At 43.9% G+C, this 17,620-nt stretch overlaps 3 protein-coding genes across 8 annotated transcripts in view; 1 reads left to right on the forward strand and 2 right to left on the reverse strand.

Moving 5' to 3' along the window:
* TADA2A (transcriptional adaptor 2A) overlaps positions 1-624 on the reverse strand; it is a 45,051-nt gene extending 44,427 nt beyond the window's left edge. For 3 of the 6 annotated variants that reach the window (XM_067020798.1, XM_067020796.1, XM_067020794.1), the window contains exon 1: positions 528-612. The gene's annotated coding sequence lies outside the window, so the exon portion shown is untranslated. Of the gene's footprint in view, positions 1-527 lie in introns of all 6 variants that reach the window. The other 3 variants (XM_067020795.1, XM_059048655.2, XM_067020797.1) reach the window with 3 other exon arrangements.
* A 35-nt stretch (positions 625-659) lies between these two features.
* Positions 660-17,620, forward strand: part of ACACA (acetyl-CoA carboxylase alpha) — a 375,954-nt gene continuing 358,993 nt past the window's right edge. Inside the window, exon 1 of the mRNA XM_067020788.1 lies at positions 660-1,232. Coding sequence (XP_066876889.1) covers positions 1,195-1,232 — 38 coding nt within the window. The 5' untranslated portion in view covers positions 660-1,194. The remainder of the gene's footprint in view (positions 1,233-17,620) is intronic.
* On the reverse strand, positions 10,561-11,035 carry LOC131746912 (thymosin beta-10). Its single transcript, XM_059048686.2, has one exon. The coding sequence runs from the start codon at positions 10,957-10,959 to the stop codon at positions 10,831-10,833; it is 129 nt and encodes a 42-aa protein (XP_058904669.1). The 5' UTR covers positions 10,960-11,035; the 3' UTR covers positions 10,561-10,830.

Below are 17,620 nucleotides of genomic sequence, written 5' to 3' on the forward strand. Positions count from 1 at the left end.
AGCATTCGATGTGGTGAAGAGGACAGGCGCAGGCTTGGGAGTTTTGCGGACAAGATTCGAAGCCTCACTTCGTTCCTTATTAACCGTGTGATCTCGGGCAAGTCATTCTACTAGAGCCTCAGACCACCTCACCTCAAAAACAGACCTGAAATATCTACTTGGAAGGCCTACTTGAAAACAAGAGATAACATCAACCAGGGTCTACTATGAGCAGGATTTCGCGTTCCCTTGCAGCAAAGACAGGGATACCCAGGCTGGGACCCAGCGGGACCGCCCAGGGGGCGGGGCGCGTCAGGCCGCGGCGGGGCGGGGCGGGGCCCCAGGGCTCAGGCCCGCCCCACGCCGCCCTCCCCCACTGCGCGGCGTTGCCCGCGCCTTGCGCCTGCCCGTTCTCCTCGCCGCCGATGCCGCCGTAGCCCGCAGTCCGCCCCCAACCCCGCCGCACCTCACGATCCCTGCCTCCCCCTTGTCCCGAGACAGGGAATCGCGCCCCGCTGCCGCCCGCCCCGCAGCGCCTCGCGCCTCACCTCACTTCGTTCCCCTCGCGCCGAGGAAACGCCAGCGGCGCGCGCGCCCTGGGCTTGCGTGCTCGCTCCCGCGCGGCGCAGGCGCGAGCGGGCTGCGCGCTCGCCGCCTCCGCCCAGTCCCCGCCCCGGCCGTCGCGGCCTCGGCGTGTGCCGCGCATCCACGGCCGCCCCTCCCTCGGTCCCCGACCCGGCCCTACCCGCGAGCTATCGTCTGGCCTCTGGCGGAGGCCTTGGAGGCTGGGCCATTGAGCAGCTTGTCTGAGTTTTGAGTCGGACCAGTAATCATTTTTCCCTGGGGTCGCGTTGCTGGTTGCCGCAGGCTTGCCGGTACGTGGTGCTGTTTGAACCGCTCCAGAGTGCGGTGAGCTGGAGCGGGCCGGTACTGCCCCGCTTCTGTGTTTTCTAACATTCCCACCCCTCACCTCTGTTGCATCCTCGAACAAAATCGAGGCTAAGGGACTGGGCCCAAGGACGGCGAGCGGTGGTCGCCTCTCGAAGCCGGGTCTTGCAGTGCTGCTCATGGATTAACCAGACTGCCTGAATGGTTTAAGGGTTCACAGGGTACGTTTGATTCAGATGCTTCTGGAACGTCGAAATTATCTTCTTTGGAAAGAACCATCCCCTCTTTGGGCTTCAGGGGCCCAGATTGAGGCGCAGTGATGAGAGGATGTGGTGGTCCACTCTGATGTCAATCTTGAGGGCTAGGTATGTCCCAGCATCTCTTGTTACTACTAACTATTATAATAGCTGCCATTTGTCAAGGATTTTCTGCATGCCAGGCATTGTACAAAAAGGAGGTTACATACATGGTCCCGTTTCATCTTGAAAAACAACCTTATGGGATAGACACTAATTATTTTCGTCCGCATTTTCCAGGTGAAAACCTTTAGACACTGCCTTGTGAGCAACGTGGGATCGCACTGCTAGACCGTGTTGGGGAAGGGGATTCAAACAGTATTTTAGCTTAACCATCATGCCTATACATCTATTTAGATGCCTGTCTTTCATAAATTTGCCCAACCTCTTATATAATTCATTTACACTTTATGCATGTGTGGCCTCTTTACTCATTTTTTAGTATCTGAGTCATACAAGTTCATACTAAAAAAAAAAAAAAAATAGAATATTTGCATGAGCAAAAGTAATGTGAAAACCAGCTCCCACCATGATAGTTAACATTTTGCTATACATTCTTCTAGATATTTTTCTATGCTTCATGTCAATAAATTGAGAGTAGTTTTACATTTGATGTATTCTGAAAATCTATTCATTTATCAAATATTTGATGAGAAGAGTGTTCTAGGTGCTGGGAATTCAGCTGAGAATAAAACAAAGTCTCTGTCTCATAATAAGGGGGGAGATTGACATTAAGCAATACACATAATATATTACTAAATAATACCTAATGCCCAGTAATGTGGCAAGTTTAAAAAAAAATAGGAGAAAGGGGATGCTTTATTAGATGGGGTAGACAAGAAAGTCCTCTTAATTGTAAGCAGAAATCTAATCATTAAACGAGGGAGGCAGCTGTGTGGATTTCTAGAGAGAAACTGTTCCAGGAGAAAAGAAATGGCAATTAAAATAGCCCTGACTGCTTGGCATGTTGGAGAAGAAGCAAGGAGAGCAGTGAGGGTGGAGCACAGCAAATTAAAGCAATAAGTTGGGTGGGTAACAGGCAGAAGCCAGATTGTATATCTGGTAAGCCATGTGGGACTTTAGATTTTATTAGAATGTGATAGAATACCATGGAAGGGTTGAGAACAAAGGAATAATCAGAGTTGTTTTAAAAGGATCACTCTGGCAGTTGTGTGGAGAATAGATAATAGAAACATAAAAATTGCCCTTTAAATCATTAATCGTCCAGCAGTTGTTCAACAGGTAGTTTATGAACATCGATGTTTCAGCTACACCTTTACAACACCTTCACCTCCACAAACAGGAAATAGGGTAAAACCTTTAGGACTTATCTTCATGTCTTTCTCATCTAAACTGAAAGTTTTTGAGTCTGGCTAGGGCATATATCCAGATCTGGACGTCACGATTGTCTACAAACTGAATATGAGTCATCAATGTTGTAATGTTGTGGAAAAACAGTCCCACATAATACTGGGATCTATTCATTAAAAACACAGCATTCAAGCACCTGGAAATTACCCTTCCTCTTCAATTGATGTTAGGCCCTCATTAGAATTCTAAGCCCCAATTTAGTCATTCATTGTGCTTAAGAAAGATGTGGAGAAATGAAAATGCACCGTGAGGGTAAGGGTACCAGTGATTAAGGCAGTGTTTTTCTGGGTTTTTGCCTTCAGCAATGTGGTGGCATCAGACAAATTTGGAGGAGAAATGAAAGGTCTGTCTCAGCCTGAGTGGAAATGACATAAATGAATTTAGAGCTCAGAGGAGAGGCCTGGGCTAAAATGCTATAACCATATTAGAATTGTTTCTTTGGATGTGTGTCTTCCTTGTAACCTCAGTGCCCAGAAGTGCATCCTGGACAAATATTTGCAAAATGAGCAGGTAAAAGCAAAGGTATGGATGAAGTCACTCAGGCAAGGAAAAGAGATGTCCAGGCTCTGTAATGTGGATGCCATTGATTGTCTCCAAATATCCCCACAGGCTCCCTCAGCTGTGTAGCTGCTGTGGTTAGAACCAGAAGTGCAGTTTCTGAGGCTTCCTCCCAGTGGAAATGACTATCTGCCATTTCTAGTTACTTGCTATGTCCTGAGTACTGAAAGACTTTGTAAACTTTACTTCGTCTAATATTTATTTTTCCTGTATCTGAAGTGGCTCTTTGTAGTTTGGTATACAAATATTCTTAAATTTAAAAAATTTTTAATTAATTTATTTTAAAAATTAATTTAATTTTGGCTGCGTTGGGTCTTCGTTGCTGAGCGCGGGCTTTCTCTAGTTGTGGTGAGCGGGGACTACTTTTCCTTGTGGTGCGCGGGCTTCTCATTGCAGTGGCTTCTCTTGTTGCAGAGCACGGGCTCTAGGCATGCGGGCTTCAGTAGTTGTGGCACGTGGGCTCAGTAGTTGTGGCTCGCGGGCTTTAGAGGGCAGGCTCAGTAGTTGTGGCACACAGGCTTAGTTGCTCCACGACCTGTGGGATCTTCCTGGACCAGGGAATCGAACCCATGTCCCCTGCATTGGCAGGTGGATTTTTAACCACTGCGCCACCAGGGAAGCCCCTTGGTATACAAATAGATAAAAACAAGAAGTCTAAAAGTCTAGCCATGCCTTCTAGGTTTCAACTTCCTCCCCTTTAAACTCTAAGATAACCCCAGTCAATGTAAATTAGCCAGAGATTTATGTCTGGGAGCAGAGCCCTTTGCTTTGCCAATTGCAGGGTCTCTTAAAGGCAAGGAGTTTCCTGTGATGTACTCAGTAGAGAGGACTTCATGCCACAAAAGGCCTGAGCCTCAAGGATTGCAGCTCTTAGCGCTCAGCCCTCTGAGTTCACACACTAAGGCACTTTCACAGAAGCTCTGGGTCCACTATGGCCCAGCTCAGGACTGGTTCCAGCCTCCTCAGCCTCTGTTGCTGTCTCTTGCATTCAGAAGCATTGCCATCCTCTTGTCCCCATTCGCTCCCCCCCCATATCTTTCTCCTTTTGTGGCCACCCTAGTCAAAGGAGATAGGAAATCAATCCTTTTCTTTCCAGGAGTTTCCTAGATTGCTCTTTTAACTTGATCAACCTCAATCATGACCAGTCTGCAGAGGAAGGGTTGAAGTACTCTTGCTAAGCTACTTAAAGAAATGTAAGGTCTACATATAGCTATTTCTCCACACAGTGGCTTGACTGGAGTGCTTCTGCATAAGTAAGAGGGCCCTAAACATCTCAAAGATGAACAAGAGGGGGAAAAATTCTGCTAAAGGACCTTACTGCATCCCATTTTACAGATAAGAAAAAACGAGGCTCCGAAAGGTAGAACCACTTGCCCTAAGTCATTCAGTTAGATAGTACAGACAGAATTAAAATAAGGAAGGTCTGTCCAAATGTAACTAATAAACTCCCTCTGGCCATTCAAAGTGAAAAGTTAGCAAGTTTTAGGATTTTCATAATGCCATGGCCATTATGCCAAATTTTCATGACTCCAGCCCTTTGCTACCCATCTCCTGTGCCTCTTCCTCACCTTACTGACTTTTTTCTTTTTGGCCGCTCCACACAGCTTGTGGGATCTTAGTTCCCCAACCAGGGATTGAACCCGGGCCCCGGCAGTGAGAGTGCCAAGTCCTAACCACTGGACTGCCAGAGAATTCCCTCACTGACTTCTTTTTGATCTGCACAAAGCACAGGATGTCTGTCTGTTGAAACAGCAGGCTTGGGGTAGAATCTAAAAGTTGGGTGTACCAGAAATGTATTGTTGCTGAGTGACTCCGATTTATCAGGAAAATTTAAAATGCCTGCTAAGCAGCCTGGCTGCATGCCTTTCAGCCTGATGAATGAGGCCTCCACCTTTTGACCTTCAAAACAGGCTCCTAAAGTATTTTGCATCATTTGATGACAGTCTATACTCTTTTGAAACCAACAAGTGCCTAGTAAGTGTTTGAAATATGAATTGTAAGAAACCTGGCCCAGTTTAATATAATTGAAAAAGCATGTACTTTGAAGCCTTGCCTGAATTTGAATCCTAACTACCTTCAAGAATTTAGCAAACTATTATCTTTCTGTGTCTCTCTTCTCCTCATACGTAAAATGAAAATAATAATACCTAATTTATAAGAGTTTTATAAGGATATGATGATGTATGTGTGTAGTACCTAGTTCATGGTGGGAGTCAAATAAATTATAATTGTAGTTTTAATTTTAATTCTAGAAGTTCTTCAGAGTATGAAGCACTTTCTTAGAAGTGTTCTAGGCTAGGTTGGCCAGTGCTCAGCATTGGAATATTTTCATTATTTTAATCAAGAACTATCTACTGGAAACCTGTAGGCTTCCAAAACACCAAATTAAACAGAATTTTCTTTTGCTACCTGCTTCTTTAGCACCTTCCTCACTCTACAAAACTAAAGAGAGTGTACATTATCTCACAGGTCATAGGGCAAATGCATAGTTGCAGTCAAGGGTGAATAATCCAGGCTTACATCAAATGCAGGACACGCTCAGGAGCTCTGTCTCATTTAATTGATGTAAATAGTGAACAGACTTATGCATTATGAACAATTAACTGTAAAACTGTTCTATAGAGTGCTATTGTAATCAAATAAAACTTACAAGGTTAATCTGATGCATATTTAATGATATATGTAATTGTTATTGTGCTGCATGATAATCAGGCCTTAAATGTTTAGCTGTTTACATAAATGGCTGTAACTGGTTATTTTTACACAGCCAAACACATTTTTTAATGTTTACTCACTTTACTAATTTTCTGGAATCTATAATCATGCCAAGGACAGCAGTTTTCTCTGAAGCCCTTTACTCCCCCCCCCCACCGCGGTACGCAGGCCTCACTGTTGTGGCCTCTCCCGTTGCGGAGCACAGGCTCCGGACGCGCAGGACCAGCGGCCATGGCTCACGGGCCCAGCCGCTCCGCGGCATGTGGGATCCTCGCAGACCGGGGCAGGAACCCGCGTCCCCTGCATCGGCAGGCAGACTCTCAACCACTGCGCCACCAGGGAAGACCTCCTTTACTATTTAATCATGCGCACACACACACACATACACACGAACACACTCTTCAAAATGACACAGCAGTGTTGTCTCCCAACTTGGCACTAAAAACAGCTACTGTGCAAGGCTCTTTGTATATACTTTCTCATTTTAGTCCTTAAAAATCCCTTAAGGGAGGTGTTGTTACTCCCATTTTACTGATGCAGAAATTGACGCTCAGAGAGTATAAGCAGGCAGCATAGTAGAGATTCAAACGTCTATCCCCAACCTCTAAACTTTATACAACCTCAGAAGGTCATGGATCCCAGCAGAGATATGTCAAGTTTTTTCAGGAAATAGAATGGCTCCTGAGAAATACAGAGTATGCATACACATCCAAAGGGACAGTGAGTCAGCCTGCAAGAGGGAGGGGTTAGTTAGTAATGGAAGAGTTGGAGCCTGTTAAAGCTGACTTTCTTGTGCCCATTCAAGGAAGAGAGGCTCGGCCTATTAACTTCAAGCACAATCGCTCCAGTATTGGCTATTATAGAGATACTACATCAACCTACTGCCACTGGATATTTGAATTTTAGAACTAACTCCACTTATTCTAATTCCTTAAGAAAGAATCATATAGAGGTTAAACTAGTGTTTCTCAACTTTTTTTTTTTTTATCATTATTGGCAGCCCTAAAGAGCCTTTTTAGACATTTTTTTTTCTTAATTTGCTTTCCCGGATGAAGTTTTAAGACCACAGATATGCTAGCTGTGTATCTGTTTATGTACTGTATGTATATCTGTACTTTATACATAAAAAGTAAGATTGTTTTTGCTCCTCAAGAATAAGATTTTTTTTTTTCCTCCTTCATTGAGAGTGCACAGGTTAAACAATGATGCAGGAGTAATGCAGCTTCCTATATAGGCCTACCTTTAGGTTCGGATAGTTGTACAGAAGACAGTATTTCTGTACATGTGACTATTGTATTTCTCATTATAAATAAGTTGATAATTTTACGTATGAGCATGGTTAGTGTGAATCTGCTCCTAAATAATGGGACCATTCTCTATGCGTGGAAAATTTGGGTTTCCAAGCTTGTAAAACAGCCTGAGAGGTCTTCTGACAGACAGCCTGCTAGCCTTCCACAAGTCAACCTACAGAGCAAACCTTTTTATTTGAAACTTCTAGAGCATTCTTATGTGTTAATTCCTTCATTCCATAAATATTTATTGAGTCCTACTGTAGGCCGAGGTAGTAGGGATTCAACAACTAATCAAATAGTCTCTGCCCTCAAAAAGAAGCTCAGTGACTATCTGGGGAGACAGATGGGCATGCAGATAATTACAATACAAGGTAATATGTGCTGTAACAGAGGTGTGCTAGGTACCCTGTGGGCTCCAAGAAGAGACTGGCCAATTCTAAGGAGAATAAAGTGGTAGTTCTCTGGGAAGTGATGAGTTAAGTCTTGGAGAAGAGTGGGAAGGAAATTCCAAACAGAGAGATCAAATTATTCAAAGGTCAGAAGCATGAGATAGCATGGCCAGTTTGGTCTGTGTGACTGGAGTACAGAGAGCAAGAAAGGAGGGCCACTGTCCATGAAGCTACAAGGTACACAGAGGTCAGACCATAGCGGGCTTTGGACATTACTCCAGAGGCCATGGAGAGCCAGTGAGGCATTTTGAGCTGGGGAGTGGTGATGTCACTAATCTGGTTTTAGACCTATCTCTGGCAGTGATGTGGACTAATAAGCAGCAAAAGGAAAGGCCAGGAGTTTCAGAAGTCCAAGTAAGAGATGATGAAGGCTTGAGCTAACATGGTTGGAATGGGGAATGAGGAAGAATAAATGGATTTAAGGTGTTTAAGAAGTAATTGGGGGGAAATCCCTGGCGGTCCAGTGGTTAAGGCTCCACACTCTCACTGCCGAGGGCCTGGGTTCGATCCCTGGTTGGGGAACTAAAATCCCACAAGCCACGCGGTGTGGCCAAAAAAAAAGTAATGGGGGAATGGGAGTAACTAAGGTGGTAGAATTAAAGATGGTTCTCAATGTCCAACTTGGTTGACTGTGTAGATGATGGTGTCACCAAGACAGGGACCATAGGGCTAAGAGCAGACACAAAGTAGAAAAGAGCAGGTTTTGTTCTGGATATGTGGAGTTTGAGGTGTCTGCAGGTTGTTCAGGTGACATTCCCTAGGCAGATTCCAAAGCTAAAGGAGAGCTCTGGGACAGAGACACAGATTAGGAAGTCAGCGCAAATCTGGGAATTTTGAAACCTTGGGAGAGGATGAGATTCCCTGAGCTCATTGAATGGAAGAAGAGAAAAGAAAGGTGAAGAGCAGAAACTTGGATGTCAACAACAGGTAAGATACAGAGGAAGACCCCATAGTCCAGAAAGGGAGAAGTAGATTGAAGAGACAGAAGTGGTAGTAAAGATGGGGGTGGGAAGTAGTCAACAGAGCATTGAGACCCTATAGGCCCTAAATAACTGAAAATATAGTGCTTTGCATGTAATTTAAAATAAAAATATTGGGAGTTCCCTGGCAGTCCAGTGGTTAGGACTTGGTGCTTTCACTGCTGTGGCCCCGGGTTCAATCCCTGGTCGGGGAACTAAGATCCTGCAAGCCGAGTGGCATGGCCAAAATAAATAAATAAATAAATCTTTAAAAAAATAAAAAATAAAAATATTATAAGCTATAAAATATGTGTAAGGGAAGTCCAACAAAGTTCTGATTTTTCTATGGTGACCTCTTTGATTATCTCTTCTTTATTATCATTATTTTGGTGCCCCTGATTGCTAGTGCCCTAAGTACATGTTTATTCACCTACTCAGTAATCTAACAATACAGCACTGAGAGTACATCAAGGAAAATGGATTAGTCAACAGTGCCAAGTACTACAGAGAAGTCGAAGATAAAGGTTAAAAAGTGCTCATTGGGAAAAAAAAAAAGTAGCAATTACTCTAGCATTTGGATAGACTTACATACTAGTGGAAGAGGAGTGAAAGTTCAGAGGTAAACCAAAATACATATAGGAATTTGTGTATGATGAAGATGGGCTACTCAATAAATGGTGTGGACAATTGGATAACCATCTGGGGAAAAAATAAATGTCAGTCTATATCTCACACCAGGACAAACTCCAAATGGATTAAATATTTAAATAAAAATATAAAAATTGAAAACTATAAAAGTACTAAAAGAAAATATGAGAAATTTCCTTTATAATCTTGGCATGGGGAAGGAAAATCTTTCTAACTATGACTCAGAATACAGAAGGCGTAAAAGGAGAGGTTAATAATTTGACCACACAACACTCAAAATTTCTGCAGAGTGAAATAACATGTTAAGCAATGTCAAAACATAAATATAAAATGGAAAAAAATGTTTGCAACTCATATCACAAAGAATAATCCTAATACAAAGCAATAGATAAGAAAGAGATCAGCCACCCAAGAGAAATATCAATGAAGGATGTAAATTGACAGGGCTCATGTGTTGTGAGCATAGAGATTAAGGCCAGTGACCTATATTGGAATCCTAGCTGTGTCCACTTCCTAGCCCTGTGACCTTGGGCAAGTCTCTGATCCTCAGTTTTCTCTTCTATAAACTGCAGATAATTACAACTACTTCAGAGGGTTAAGTGAGATGAAGGCCAGGCTGGTGCCTCATGGTAAAAAGAAGGAAGGACACAGAGAAGATGGGCCCTAAATTTCTGGTATCTGGCATCCTTGAAATAAAGAGATTCAGGGAAGAGAACCAATTCAACTCCCGTCTGTCTCTTCTTTCATTAAGGGCAGTTATTTACTAAGTCCCTCTAAGTGTCAGACACAGCCCTAGGCTTAGGGACATAATGTAAATGTAAGCAAGACGGACGTGGTCCTTGTCCTCAACGTAGCACGCCTCTGTAAGCGAGGCGTCAATCAAATGCCACAGAAATACATTACAATCAGATGAATACCGTGAAGGAAATGTGTACTATAAAAGGGTATAATGGGGGAATCTGGTGGAGTTTGGGAGGTCATGGGGGACTCTTTTCTTTTTTTTGGCTGCGCCCCATGGCTTGCAGAATTTTAGTTCCCTGATCAGGGATTGAAGCCTGGCCACCGCAGTGAAAACGCCGAGTCCTAACCACTGGACCGCCAGGGAATTCCTAAGCGGGGGGCGGTGGGGGGAATCTATTAAGGAGGTTCTTTTGAGCGAATATCTGGAAGATGAGTAGGTGTTAAATAGGCAAATAGTGAAGGAAGGGGAGGGTGGGACGAGGGAGTGGAAACAGTGTTCCAGGCAGAGGGGACAGTGTAGACCCTGAGAGAAGGAAGAAGGAAGCTAGGTCCACTGTGGCTGAAGCTAGAGTAAAGGGAAGAGTGAGGAGAGATGAAACTGGAGAGGGGGGCAAGCTAGACTAGCGAGGCCCTTGACAGTCTTAAAAATTTTTTTTTTTTTTTTTTTTTTTTTTTTTTTTGCCACGAGGTGTGTTTTATTTTCATTAATCATACAAATAATTTTCTATAATATCCCAGGGCAAACCGGAGAATTTGGCAGTCCGATTGGAGGGTCTCTTCAGAGACCCACAGGCCGGTGGCATCGGCACGGAGTGCCCGGGTTCACAGTGCAGCTTGTCGCTCGTGTCCATCTTGCAGGTGGCTCTTCCTCCACATCACGACTAGGGTCTCCAAGATGATGGGGGTAGAGAATCCTCCAGGTTCTTAGGAAATTTCACTTCGCTTGCTTCTCCTGCTCAATGGTCTCTTTGGTCGGCAGGGTGTTCTTCTCCTGCGTCTCCGTCTTCTTCAGCTTGGCTTTATCGAAGCTGGCGATTTCCCCCATGTCTGGCTTGTCTGCCATTTTCTTAAAACAAACCGAAAAGTTCCGCTCCAAGCCCGCGGTTCCAGTGCTCTGACTCGCGTCGCTGCAGCAAGAGACCAAAAATTTTTTTTTATTGTGGTTTAGTTGATTAACATTGGCAATCATATTAAGCATTTGGGGTTTTGTCTTGATAGCAGTAGGAAGTCACTGGTGTTTTTTAGCAGAAGAGTAACAAGATCTAATTTGCATTGTGGAAAGCTCATCCTGGCTGCAGGGTGGAGAACTGTGCAGATTGAAGCTAGGTAGGAGAGTCGCTGCGGGGAGACGGACACAGGGGCTGTGGTAGTTCAGACCTGTGAGATGCTCCCTGGCCTACCTGTTTCCCAGAGTTACTTTAGCAGGAGACAAAACTTTTATTCTTATTGTGCATAGTAGATGTGCATTATGTGTTAGCTCTTATTATTATCTACAGTTAGAGATAAAAGGCTTAAAATTAATCCACCAGGAAGAACTGAGTATGTTGGAGTGAAAGGATTTCATGGAAAGTATAGATACGGGAATCAGATGATTTCCTTTAGATGGGAAGGAGGGAGCTAAAAGGGTAAACAGGGTTACCACAGCAGAAAGGAGAGGAGGCCAGACAGAAATCTCTAATGTGATGCTGCTCTGGCACATGGGCTGTCTATTCTGCCAAAGTTCATCTTCCCTGTGCTTCGACAAATAAATATGTTAGGCAGAAGTACTTTATGGCTTACTCTGGAGAGCTGGAAAATAGGCCCAGGAGTTTAGATATTGCTACAGGTTGCACTTCTTTTCAACACCATGGAGTCATTATAAATGCTTAGGAAAGCAATATCTGAATAAATCACTCTGAAATTGAACCTGTGCATTACTTAGCTGGTTTAATTTCAGAATAAGACAATAACAGATACTAGCAGTTTTTTGAGAGCTGCTCATTTCTCTTCCTGCCATAAAGAATTGAATAGGGTTGGAACCGGCTGACAACCCAGCTACCTTATTTTGTCACGTATGTATTGACAAAGCAGAGTCCTTCAAGGTGGGAGTCCTTGAAGTCCTTCTAAGGAATATGTTCAGTTTCCTGGGACTGAAACATAAGTCCAATAGCTTTTTAGCCATAGAAGTCAAAATGAAAACAGAATCTTGGAGCCAAAAGGCACTCCTTGAAATATACTTTTGATAGTAAATGTTCCAAAGACAGAGGATTAGTGTTCAGGAATATCGCCAGGAATACAGGACTTCTACAACTCAAAAAAAAAAAAGGCTAACAACACAATAGAAAAAAAGGGAGAGGTTATAAGCAAGCAAGAGAAAACCTGAAGGCAAATAAATATATAGAAAGATGCTCAACCTCACCATTAAGCAGGAAAATGCACATAGGAACAACAATGACACACTACTTCATAGCCATCAGACTGGCAAAAATCTTAAAGTCTGAGATTTCCAAGTTAGGGAGGAGGTGGAACTATAGGGACTCTCTTTACTGCTGGTGGGAATGTATTTGCGACAACCAATTTGGAGGACGATATGCAGTCTAGCAAAGTTGATGGTGTATGTACCCTCCAACCCATGAATTCTACTCCTTGGCATATGTCCTAGACATAGACATGTCCAAAAAAGTTCACTGTAGAAGAAATAAATTAAACTGCGGATATTATCAAATGTATAGTTTATAAGTCTTCAAAATAGTGTCTCTCATGTTGGATGTTTGATTCCTCAAGAGAGCAATAAAGACTTTACCCTATAAACTGTGCTGTTTATTCTTCTTTCCCAGTACATTAGGGAGCAGAAGTGACCTGAATAAATCCTTGGCGAGTCATGTGGGCATCATCTTATTCTGTGGAGACCATGACAGTATACCCCTAAACATGTTCTTTGCCGCCCTATTTCAAGTATTAGAAAATAGACTTGAAAATAGGACAAAATTTGGCTGCTATGAATTATGTTTTTCCTTTGGCGCAGTATTACAGGCTTAACATTTGTTTATATTTAATTATTTATATGCACTGCCTTTTTTCAGAGGGTGACTTTAGCAACTTTAGCCACTGGGTGGAGCAAATTCATAAGAGTCCGGTGAAAGTTTTTGTACTACAGACCCAGGTGCACCAAGTAAAGGAGGGTCAGCCTGTGAAAAGCCTTCTGGCGATTGAAATTTACGTCCTATAGACATGGATTCAAGGAGTGCAGATTAAGAGAAATTTTTTGTATTGGATCACTGGCAAGTTGGGTCAGTGAAAAAGGGAAAGAAAAAGAAGGAAAGGAAAAAGAAAAGTGTTGGAAAAAGAAAAGCATTGGAATAAGGAGCAGGAAGAGAAAGATGAAGAGACAAACATGAGAGAAAAGAATGTAAGTCTAGAGAGATGAATTCAAGTGTTACCAACAATTGCAGGTTGGGCCCTCATTGATTTGCATGCACCTGGTAACCAATAGCAACTTTGATGTAAAAGTAAAGGTTACCTCATTTTCTTCTAGAAAGTCAGTTATGTTACCCTCAGCTATCCATTTAGTGGTGTGACATCGTCAGTAATTTCTTTGAATGTCTACTATGAGCATGGTGCTTTGTTGAATACAAAGTAATGTAGAGAAATAAAAGTTAACACAGATGGGACAGGCTTCAAGCAGAAGAACTAGGAAGTATACATAAAAAGAGCAACTTGAGGCAGCATGAGGGCCAGGTGTGAACTCTGGGAAAGGAATCCTTTCTGAGAATGCAGGGGAAGAGTGGAGGCAGGAGGGGAGGATCAGAGTGTAAGGGGAGGAAGGCCCGTAAGACCAGCAACCTGAACAGGGCAGAACAAAGAAGGGCTCCTGACTGCTAGTCCTAAGTACACACAGCAACTCTTCCTTGGAAAATAGCTAGTTTGGGACATAATGTAGGAAAAGTGCTCTAGGTCAGAATCTACTGGACTGTGCTTAAAGAGTCCAAAAGAAGAGGGAGGGAGGGGTGGGGAGAAAAACGTGTAGGGCTAGAACCACCTTAGATCCCTCTGGTTAGTAACCCCTTGCACTAGCCTGGATGTGCAGAGAAAGAGGGACGCTGGCAGCCTGCTCAGGCCTGTCAGAGACCCAGAGAGGCCTAGGTCACTTTGATTTTTTTCTTTTTTTTTTTTTGCGGTACGCGCGCCTGTCACTGCTGTGGCCTCTCCCGTTGCGGAGCACAGGCTCCGGACGCGCAGGCTCGGCGGCCATGGCTCACGGGCCCAGCCGCTCCGCGGCATGTGGGATCCTCGCGGACCGGGGCACGAACCCGTGTCCCCTGCATTGGCAGGCGGTCTCTCAACCACTGCGCCAACAGGGAAAACCTGATTTAAAAAAAAAATTTTTATTTATTTATCTTTGGCGGTGTTGGGTCTTTGTTTTTGTGCGCGGGCTTTCTCTCGTTGCAGTGAGCGGGAGCTACTCTTTGTTGCGGTGCGTGGGCTTCTCACTGCAGTGCTTCTCTTGTTGCAGAGCACGGGCTCTAGGCACACGGGCTCCGTAGTTGTGGCTCATGGGCTCTAGGCACGCGGGCTTAGTTGCTCCACGGCATGTGGGATCTTCCCAGACCAGGGCTCGAACCCGTGTCCCCTGCATTGGCAGGTGGATTCCTAACCACTGCGCCACCAGGGAAGCCCGGTCACTTGTTCAAATCACAGGTAGATCTTAAAAAATGAAGAAATGTCAAAACAAATATAAAATTGTGTATTTTAAGTGCTTCCTTTGAATAAAGTCATGCTTTTAACACATGCACAAATACAACTATTTACTGAATGTCATTTTGGAATACCATCAGAAGTTTAAATTGCAGGTGTCTGTGAATGTGCTTTCTCTGCCCTAAGCAACTACCTCCTTTAATCTTTGGGCCTATCAAAAAGTATTGGGGGTGGGCTTCCCTGGTGGCGCAGTGGTTGGGAGTCCGCCTGCCGATGCAGGAGACGCGGGTTCGTGCCCTGGTCCGGGAGGATCCCACATGCCGCGGAGCGGCTGGGCCCGTGAGCCATGGCCGCTGAGCCTGTGTGTCCGGAGCCTGTGCTCCGCAACGGGAGAGGCCACAACAGTGAGAGGCCCGCATACCGCAAAAAAAAAAAAAAAAAAAAAAAAAAAAAAAGGATTGGGGTGACTCAGACTCTTAAAAAAGGTAGAATGACTTTCAGTCCTCTCCAGCCTAAGACTTGAAAAAAACACAACTTCATACTTGTGCTAACAGGAAATATGGTAGTAATATATTAGCCAAAAGAGGGAGACAGGTTTAAAATGGTATGACGAGTATGGTGGTGTTTGTGTAACATATGTATCTTTTTTATGTATATGTGTATATATTTATAGTCTGTAAAGAGATACATCAAAGTGTTGATAGTGGTTATCTCTGGGAAGAAGGATTAGCTATAAATTTTTTCTTGTATTCTTTTTACTTTCCAGTATTTTCTAAACATTTTGATAATGAGGATGTACTTTAATAATCAGAAAAACAATGTGTGGTAACTTAATGAGAAAGAATTTGCAGTTAAAAACCTTGCTGACTAGTCACTTCCCAGAGGAATAATTGGCTTCCCCATAGAAATGGCATTTTATCGAGTTGAGTCTATAGCTCAGTCTATAGTGGTGACAGGGAGTATTGTGCCCTGCTGTGAAGTGATCTGCAGAGAACAGACTTGAGGACACGGGGCGGGGCAAGCTGGGACAAAGTGAGAGAGTAGCATTGTCATAAATACACTACCAAATGTAAAATGGATGACTAACTGCTGCATAGCACAGGAAAATCAGCTCAATGCTTTGTGATGACCTGGAGGCTTGGGATAGGGAGGGCGGGAGGGAGACGCAAGAGGGAGGGGATACGGGGATATATGTATACAGGTAGCTGATTCACTCTGTAGTACAGCAGAAACTAACAACATTGTAAAGCAGTTATACTCCAATAAAGATGAATGAATAAATAAATAAATAAAGAGGATGTCTGTAGGGAAAAAAAGAATAAAGGTCACTTCCCAAGGTCCACGTGGGCGTTCTCCCTTCCCTTCTGCTCTGTCTCTTATCTTTTAGTTTTCAAAGATCTTCACTGGTAAGAGAATATTCAAAATTGTTAACTGATTAGGGAGTCAGAAAATCCTCAAAGGGACCTTGCTTTGGCTGGGGAAACAAGTCCCCAAAGCAAAATAAACAATTTCCATTCCATCCGTGAATCTCTATAAAGAAAAGTCACTGTACATGTTACCCAAATTATATTCTTGCAGTAGAGCTAATGAGTGTAGACTCTGCCACAGGTTTTAGCTCCTGTTTCTGGATTAAAGGAAAGGACATTCTCTGGTGGATAAAGCCTGGGAAGGTGGGGATGAATGTAGGTATCAGTCCTAGACCAAGAGCTTTAAGTATGGAATGTTTTTAATCATCCTCCCTAGTGATCTTGAGAAGGAGCGGGGTTTTTTCCCCCTATTTCATGGTTAGACTGAGCCACAGATGGCAGGATAAACTGGAGGTGATGCTGTGAATCAGTGGAGGGTGATACTCATTTATTCAAATGCCATCCTCAGTGGTCTTTCCTCTCCACCTAGCATATATTCAGAGCATGCTCTGTGGAACTTTAGGGCACCTAGAGGATCTCTAGGGCTTCCTTGAAAACTATCATCATCCATGCTTGGTTCCATCTCTTCTAGGGTTAGCTTGAATATCAAATCAGGGCTTAAGGGTAGATGTTGTACCTTTTTGGACAGTACTTAAAATGAAAGAAAGGAGGATATGATTTGTATATGTTGTTGTTACCAGAGAATTAAGAAAACAATTACTTAGGAATAGGCACATTTCACCAAAATGAAATGGAATGGTTTCAGACGCATGAAAAGAATCAGGACAACACCCTTTGTATCCCTCATGCCAGTCCCTTTTTTTTTTTTTTTTTTTTTTGTGGTACGCAGGCCTCTCACGGTTGTGGCCTCTCCCGTTGCGGAGCACAGGCTCCGGACGCGCAGGCTCAGCGGCCATGGCTCACGGGCCCAGCCGCTCCGCGGCACGTGGAATCTTCCCAGACCGGGGCACGAACCCGTGTCCCCTGCATCGGCAGGAGGACTCTCAACCACTGCGCCACCAGGGAAGCCCTAAAATATTCTTATTTATTTATTTATTTATTTATTTGCGGTACGCGGGCCTCTCACTGCTGTGGCCTCTCCCGTTGCAAAGCACAGGCTCCGGACGTACAGGCCCAGCGGCCATGGCTCACGAGCCCAGCCACTCGCCAGTCCCTTTTTCACTGAAGCTCTGTTTTAAGGTCAGCTATTTCATGCCACCATCATAATAAAAACATTTCCAAAATGCAGTTTTTAGAACACAGGTTTGAGTAGTAATTTTGAATTTGTAAGATTAGTTGGGGACTTCCCCGGTAGCACAGTGGTTAAGAATCCGCCTGCCAATGCAGGAAACATGGGTTTAAGCCCTGGTCTGGGAAGATCCCACATGCCGTGGAGCAACTATGCCCATGCGCCAACAGCTACTGAGCCTGTGCTCTAGAGCCCTGAGCCACAACTACTGAGCCCGCGTGCCTAGAGCCCATGCTGTGCAACGAGAAGCCACCATGGTGAGAAGCCTGTGCACCGCAATGAAGACCCAATGCAGCCAAAACTAAATTATAAACAATTAATTAATTAATTTAAAAAAAGATTAATTGTTGCAAAAATTCATTGTTAGGTAATACTCAATTAGCTTAACATTGAAA

This window comes from Kogia breviceps, chromosome 19, assembly GCF_026419965.1.
Source record: "Kogia breviceps isolate mKogBre1 chromosome 19, mKogBre1 haplotype 1, whole genome shotgun sequence".
Taxonomy (NCBI): Eukaryota; Metazoa; Chordata; class Mammalia; order Artiodactyla; family Physeteridae; genus Kogia; species Kogia breviceps.